We start from the raw sequence: 8464 nt of genomic DNA, 5'->3' as shown, positions 1-8464 counted from the left end.
ATTGCTCAAGGGTCCCTCAAATCTATCGATGACAAGTCTTCTTTAGCAATAGAACAACCATTGTTATTGATTCCCTCACTAGAATACTAGAGCTTATACAAATGCTTGTGACTTAATTTTGAGGCCATCATCATTCCATTCATAGGAGTGATGTAGCTCCTCATAAACATTTCTTGCAAGATTCAATGTTCTAATATAGAGAGAATTTACAAAATGACATATAGAACCCACAAGTGACAAATCTGCAACTTAGAGAACCCTAAGTGCAATTTTTGTAAACTTGATAAAAGCATCAAAGCCCTTGCATAAGGAGGAAAAAAAAAATGGCAAAGACAAACAGGCAACCACATGGCCACAACTTGGGATCATACCTTAACAACATTCCAACCATTGGAACTTTCAAAACCTGGTGTTCCAAGATTCCAGATAAATTTCAAAGCTAAATGAGAAAAGAACGACCTTGAAATGCATGCATACAAATCCAAGACGCATGCAAAAGGTAAGTTTTGCAATTGTAACCTGAAAATCTATGTCTTACACCAAGCTTTTCCCATGCACATGTCATCAGCCTCTCTTTTTTTTCTTCTTTGATGTCAATTACACAGCCCCTCGTTGCCTTCTCAATAAAAGCTGGTCGCTGTGCGTTTTGAAGAGACTGTGTACTCGGCAAGTGCAATTCATCACATTCACAAAGTTAACCTTAGAACAGAACTTCCTGCCAATAACTAGCATTGAACTATATATACATTGTGCTTAGTCATGGCAACACCGATCCATTGCCAACAAGTTCCTACAATCTTCTGGTTGTGCCGATCTGGCATCAGCTTTGATCTTTACAATTATTGGCTCTGCCTCTCTTCATCATTTCCCTTATCTCCTCTGGAGGTGGTAATGGAGGGCCCTCAGGAGGATACACCACATAAGACCTCTGAAATAGAAGAAATATCAAAATACGCATTCATACAGACATGAGATTTGCTTTTAATGATAAATGGAAACCTCTTCTCCAACTTACATTTCGAACCACCTTCTCTAGATTGTCTGGATTGTTGGCAAACAAAGCCATCATAGAAATTGGGATGCAAACGTAGCATGCAAATTTGAAAACCTCTAAAACTCCCTTCCTGGTTCCTGTGGCTGACATATCGAGTACATACACCTGCAAGACCGCAAAACATTAAAAGCCCTCCCTACATACAGCTGCTATGAATCTCTCTCAAAAAATAGGTAGATGACTACCGATCAAAACACATGAGCCTGTATACATCAACGTGTAAAGCTTACACAGGAAGCATTACCACAAGAATCACTCTCACTCACTTTTTGATGAGTATGCTTCCTCCAATAATCTCTCACTGGCAGGGTAGTTTTCGTTCGACGTACGTGACGTCTAGTACCGTTCGGTCGGACCCGTTCCGTTCCGTACGTTTAGTACGTTCTGTACGATCAAAAAATGTAGCCGTTTATGACCGTTGGCGGCAGTTTTTGCACGTGTTAGTGGGCGTTTAGGGAGCCATTTTGGAGCATGTTTGCAATCATGTGGCATGTACCAATGCCTATTGCCATGCTCTCCCTCTCACATCCATAATGCCCCATGCTCTCCCTCTCCCATGCTCTTCCTCTTCCTATAATCTATTTAAGCAACTCCTCCACCTTGTTCTCAACACAACTTACAAGCTACAAGCTCTAGCCTCTCAATGCTCTCATCATCCATGTGCTCCCATTGAAGCTCTCAAGTGACAAGGCTCAAGCTCTCCTTCTCTCCCTTGGGTTTCTCCCCCTCAAGCTCCCATTGAAGCTCTCGAGTCTCAAATGACAAGCTCTCCATCGTCTCTCCCTCTCAAGCTCTCATAATTGTAATCTGTCTAAATGTCAAGTTTCTTTAAGGCCTAAGCCTTAGGCTTAAGAATTATTTGTTTTTTTTTATTTTGAACGTACATAACGTCATCGTACATCATAATTTTTTTTAGTTCGTTTAGTACCGCACATCGTCGTACGTGTACAAAACGTACGAGACCGTACGAGACCACCCTGCTCACTGGGCAACTGGCTATTTGTCTAAGCTAGCCACTTTGGAATTTCATTGATCCTTTTTCAATCACATTTTGACTTCATATAAGCTTGTGTTTTGCTAAGAGTTAAGGGTCCGAAATTTAACAATGAATCTCAAATCAAGTTGAAACTTAAAACTAGACAATCATGAACTCCCTTAGAGACCTCAATTGAGGTAAACAGAAACTTCCATGAGTGTCCATCTCGTGTCTCATTGGATAAACAGAAAATTGGGCCCATCAAACTGGACCTCTGCACTTTCAACATCAATTAACAAGCTCAAAAATTTGTCCCATGGAAATTGCCTGCTTATATGGCTTCTTAGTAGGACATTCAATTAAAAACACGCCAAGCACATCTCGTTATGTCTTCTAGGTAGCAGCTACAAACGTACAAAGCACAATATGGGCTATGTCCTCACTTACAAAAAAAACCTCTGAAAAAGCTTTAAAATGTTCCTCTTTGCCAAATTGATCCCTTGTCATCCATAAAAATCAAGCCTCCTCCAATAGTGTGCCTAATGGAATTGGAGTGTTATAGACCCCTCGGTGAAACTGATTGCTACTGAAAACACAAGCGGTGATGAACAAAACAAACTTCAATTCACAGCAAAACTGGAAAACAAGTAGAAGGCAACATCTGCACCAGAGAGGGGGAGTTCTGCTCACTCCTTAACAGACGCCCCTGGCGGTAATTTTGAGTACTTTGATTATTGGAGACGAATGGAGCTACTCTGGTTTCTTTGCTCTCTCTGTTTTTTAAGGGTCTTCTACCTTATGCTATGCCCTTGGTTTTGCCCTGGCTCTGAGCCCCTAGCTATGGTATACTTTGGAAGATGGGGCTGCTTAGAATTGTTTTCTGAACCTTCTGGTCTTACTGCTGGGCTTGGGCCTGATGCTGAGCTCTTGTTCTTAATGTTCTCTCTCTCTCTCTCTCTCTCTCTCTCTCTCTCTCTCTCTCTCTCTCTCTCTCTCTCTCTAGCAGAGCAGAGCTTGCTGCCCCCCCACTGGTAGTCGAGGCGCTTACCAGATCTGTCTCCTTCATGCACCGCATGTGGGAGCTTCCCAGAGACAGATATGCCCGCCTTGCACTTGAGTCATCTCGACAGTTAGCCATGCAGGGAGATACAGCATGCTGGTATGGTGAAATGACATCATGGTTTCAGGCGCATGGGTTCAGCATAGACAGATTGCCCCCCTTCCAGTACTCATTAGAGGCACCCTCTCTGACTCTTACACAGTCCGAGATCACCAAGCTCATCCGACAAGACCTGGCTCAGCTAGACATCAGGAAGACATGGATACAACCAGTGCAGGAGCTGGGCACGAAGATGCCTTTCTACAGAGAGCATCTTCTCCAGCTTACAGAGGACGGTTTTGTGGCGAGGCCCAGATACATGGACACTCACTTGTCTCATGGGATACAATGTGCTATTGGCCAAATACGCACATCTTCACACCAGCTGCGGATCGAGACTGGGAGATACAATGGAGTACCAGCAGAGGCCAGGACATGCCCCCTGTGTGGCATGGAGCCAGAGACAGAGTTGCACTACACATGCCACTGCCCCGTCTACTACGAGATATGAGGCCGCTTCCACTGCTTGTTCAGAGAAGGCTTTGGACCACTCTCCAGAGTCATGCAGTACGAGGATCAGAGATGCTTGGGTTTGTTTCTACTCCAGCTGTGCCGACATAGAGAGAGCTTGATGAGAGGAGAGGCTAGCCAGTCTCAGAGACACATCACAGACTCATTACAGCAGACACTGGACACCCGGCGGAGCCACTACCACAGCAGAGCCCGTCGCCTCACACCAGAGGCACACTGATCGACCGGGCGACCGAGTTGGGGAGATCCAGACGCCCACGACTGCGGAGGACTACACAGTATCGACGAAGGCTGCATCAGAGGCTTCGGATCACTTTGGCCCGACATGCACGACGCCCGGTCAGACTACTGACCATGGAGGAGATTGATGAGATCCGCCAACGACCGATGCTGGATCTCTTGTGATTCACCTACCCCAGCTAGCTGCTCTCCCCCATTCACACCTAGCAGTCCAAGATTCCATAGTATATTTGTTTTGTCATTTTGTTACTCTGACTTTGTATCAGATCTGCCACATTGTAACTTTTTGGTCTCATAGGTCACTTTGGCCTTTTGAAGACGTTAATATAACATTTCATTTCATTTCATCTCTCTCTCTCTCTCTCTCTCTCTCTCTCTCTCTCTCTCTCTCTCTCTCTTAAAATACGTAAGACAAGACGAAGGTGGTGCAAATGTTTCGCCGAGTGTCTGACTATAAATAAGGATATCGTCGAAGAACACAACAACCCACTTTCCCAAATACGGACGAAATAAATCATTCATCATCTGCTGGAAAGTTGAGTGAGCGTTGGTCAATCCAAAAGGTTATACCAAAAACTGATAATGTCCATACCGTGCACAAAACGCGATTTTCGGGACATCGAGCGGATGTATCCATATATGGTGGTATCTGGACCGTAGATCGATCTTGGTGAAATACCGTGCACCCGAGAGTCAATCCATGAGGCCATCCATCCACGGGTAACGGATACTTGTTCTTGACGGTGAATTTATTGAGACCCTCGTAATCTAGGCAAAAGCACATCCTCCATGAGACGAGATGGCTACCGGGAAAAAGCTCTATTTTGTGATCAAAATCGGGTCCATGAGACGGTGGAAGCCCATCAGATAAATCTGATGGAAACCATCAACAAATTCCGTGAAAACGGAATCCAAATGGGGTTTACATCAGAATCAATGGTCTCAGAAGATAGCAAACCCCCGACCACATGATATACCCCATCAAGAATATGTTGATAAGGAAGTCCGATGACTTCATGGTAGTGTTGAATGCGGAGGATAGAAAACCCCCAACCATATGATATACCCCAACAAGAACATGCTGATACGGAAGTCCGATGTCTTCATGATACTGTCAACCTGCGGTATGACCTCATCCTCTGATCTAAGCTTTGACTTTCCGCATATCGGATCAAATATGAATGGTCTGCATAAATGGTCCGGAGCTTAAGATCCTGTACCACACAAGAAGAAATAAAATTATGAGTAGAGCCGCAGTCGAATAAGACCGTCACAGCATGGCTATTGATCTCTCCTCAGGAAATTTGCAGTGACTTTATTCACGTGAGGAATAATTTCAGGTTTCTAATGTTCTGGTCTTTTTAGTGAATAAATTAAAGAGGCCAGTTCATACAGTCCGATTACTACAAAGGATTAAAAATAAGAGGTCGGAAAAACTAGCGAAAGTAGCGTTATGCTATGCAGGTGAAAAAAAAACCACCCTAAAGTTGCCACCTAAGGTATGCCGCTTCTGGAACGCACGCAGCTCTGCAGACACCGCCTTCCCTGCACCGCCTCAGTTCACTGCACTCGCACTGGCAATGCAAACTAGTGCGCTGCCTCTAAATGTACCGCCGCTGCGCAGTTCTGCCGCCTCAGTCCTGCAGCTTGTGCGCCCGCGTGCAACCAGCTCTATGCGTGTTAGGGCAGCGCGGTAAAAACAGCCTACAAGCTCCGAACAAGCTCAGCTTTTTCTGCATCTAATCGATGTCACCCTTTTCATACAAAACGCGGCACAACAGTACCCTAAATATGAGTGTGACTATGCACGACCCAAATATACGCAAATGGAAGCACCTAACAAGACCGCCCTACACAAAGCACAAAACCTAGAGAAAATACTCCTCTACTCCCTCTCTACAAAACATACTCCTGAGTCAATTAATTCCTCTCACCAGCCGCATACAGAGGGGCTTCCATGTCCTCAAAGTGGAAGCTCTCAAGGACACCCTCATGCAGTAAATGGCGGCGGAGAGGCAAAGCAAAAACATACTAAGCATCCATGTGACTGCCACCAGCAATCAACATTCCACACACAAGAAACTACTAGAAACAAAAAGAGAACTCGCAAAATTCCCACCACCAGCTGGCATGTACCCCCCTTGCTCTCCTCTCCCGCTAGTAGCGTCCCATACCACCCTATGCGAGAGTTGGGAGAACTTGTCAGGCTAGACCATCACAGTCCCATGAGCTCTAGTGGTTTTGTGCACGTTGCTATGCCGTGCATACGAGCAGGAAGAGGCTTTGATAGCAATGTTAGTCCGTCGCCAGATCCATCCTGCAAACATGACATGACACAAGCCAAACTCACACCTAGACACACGTAGTGAGCGGACGTCAGGCTCACCTCCCAGCCATAGAGCCAATACGGGCTCATCCCCAAGCCTGGGAGCCTGTAGCCAAACGGGCTAGACTCAGCCACCACAAGAGCCGGTGTCCCGTACCACCAAACCCACACCAGTACGGGTATGCGGGCAGAGCTGCCAAGCACCAAGAGTCCAAGTGTGCTGATTACACAAGATGTCTCACAAATGAGACTCAAGTCCTATTTATAGGACTTAATAACCAAAGGGCCAGGTTCACGTTGGCCGGACATGCTGCAGGCGCCCATCTTCATGTCTCAAGACATAACATCACCTCATTGTTATAGGAACCATGATGTCATTTGCATGCAGAGAGATACAACCATGACATCCGCACGGTGCAGAGGGAGAAAAAAACATAGGTACCCACGGGGTAGGCAGTTATTGTCACACCCCACAACTCAAGGCCATCCTATGTGGTATCAACCACCACCGATAGAGATAAGTTCCCACTAGGAGGGGCACTTCCACACGTTTGTAAAAAAACAAACTTTGTTTCCTGAGTTAAGTCAATGTTTCAATAGAGACATAGGTAGGGTTTACAGGTTTGGCTTAATATTACCAATATCAATCCACAAGGACAAGGCAAGGAAGGTTCCACCAAGAGTTCCATTAAGGTCAAGTAATCCATTAGAGATTGCTATTTTAAGTTAAGCCTAGGTATTCATCACTAATAAGAGAGGTTCAAATGACAACTACATTGCTTGATATGGTAAAATTTATTACGTGAAGGAACCAAATGAAGTTCAATCTAATTAGAAGGTTAGATTTGCATCTGATGAAGTGAGAATTAGTTAAAGTCAAAGACTGGCTGCCACATCTATATGTGTGTGTATGTATGTTTGTGTGTGTGTGTTGCTGTTTTTAGAATAATACTCATACACAATGTAACAAACTTGGACACTCCAAGTCAAGATTCTACCGCGACAAAGCAGAGATTCACTTCAAAACAGTTCACAATTCACAATTGATTCGACACGGCCCAGCAGAGATCCGTGCCTAGAGATATTGGCCCCAAAGACTGGCGCCCCTTTCGGTATTTTTTTTTGTATTAATCTGTGTTCACAGTACAAGAGAGTGGGAAGGTTCTCACTTTCAGACTCTGCGTCCAGATGCTCTCAGAAGTGAGAGCCTAACCACGTATTAAAGGTTACAAGGGGTGCCAAAAGCAAAGCCCCAAAAGCTACGAGTGAAAAGCCTTCAAAAATATAGCAATTTATCTCCAAAGCCTTGCTAAAACTAAAGCAATGGGCTCCAAAAGCAACTTAGTGCTGATCAGCAATTTCCATACAACTTTTGCCACGTCAGCAGTGCGTAGAAACCTGCTTTCCGTATGGAAGCCACGTCAGCACTGTTCCGCGTATTTCGCCGGAAAATCCGGGACTGCCACGTGTCATTGTCTGCGGGTTTCCGGGCAAGCTACTAGCCGGGGCGTGTGTGCGTTCTACTGCCCCATTGTCCAGGGCCATGCCACGTCACCAGTTTGTGACATACCCCCCTCTTGAGAGCATTGTGATCGCCCTTGATGACGCCTGCAAAACAGACAAAAGCCATAAACTGTCTTAGCAGACATTGACTGTTAGTACCGACGCACTAGGAACAACACATCTAGCACATGTACCAATCGACAGTCACATCACAGGACATCACATGACAAATCACATTCAACAATCATTCCAATCTCAGACCATGATTAATCGGCAACGTATTTAGCAATCGCATCTAGATCGAGTCGAGACCTCTCAGATGCCCGATTGACTAATCCTTATTGCAATCATGTCTATAGAGATTTATCAGACCAAAATGTTGCAGTCATTTCGTCTATCAGTTCCTGCACTTAAACAAGTTAAGTACAAATCAGTATCTTATTATCAGGAATTCCAAGTCTTAAAGTCATTACAGCAGAATACTACCAGTCCACAGTATCCCTGAAACCCAAAGGGACATCAGAGACTCTATCAAAAATCGGGCAATCTATTGACAAAGGAGAGGAGTGACTCCCCTCTTGTGCAAGCCCGCTGCACCAAATTCCGCTCAAGCTAAAGTCGGGGTTATATCGGAGTAGACTATGCTAAACCGAATGCTTCAAGGTAAAGATTCACAATCTAAGGAGTATCTGCCAGGTCCTGCTCCTCCATCCACATCGAATCCAATGCGGGATA

General features: G+C 45.0%; 1 protein-coding gene across 1 annotated transcript in view; it reads right to left on the bottom strand.

Annotated features, from left to right (window-relative positions):
• Positions 1-489: 489 nt before the first annotated feature.
• Positions 490-8464, bottom strand: part of LOC147434261 (uncharacterized) — a 73977-nt gene continuing 66002 nt past the window's right edge. Inside the window, exons 2-3 of the mRNA XM_086490818.1 lie at positions 1016-1159; positions 490-928 (exon numbers count right to left, since the gene is read on the bottom strand). Coding sequence (XP_086346944.1) covers positions 821-928; positions 1016-1159 — 252 coding nt within the window. The 3' untranslated portion in view covers positions 490-820. The remainder of the gene's footprint in view (positions 929-1015; positions 1160-8464) is intronic.

Source organism: Adiantum capillus-veneris, chromosome 19, assembly GCF_014529385.1.
Source record: "Adiantum capillus-veneris isolate H3 chromosome 19, ASM1452938v2, whole genome shotgun sequence".
Lineage (NCBI taxonomy): Eukaryota > Viridiplantae > Streptophyta > Polypodiopsida > Polypodiales > Pteridaceae > Adiantum > Adiantum capillus-veneris.
This window is presented reverse-complemented; position numbering and strand designations above follow the sequence as displayed.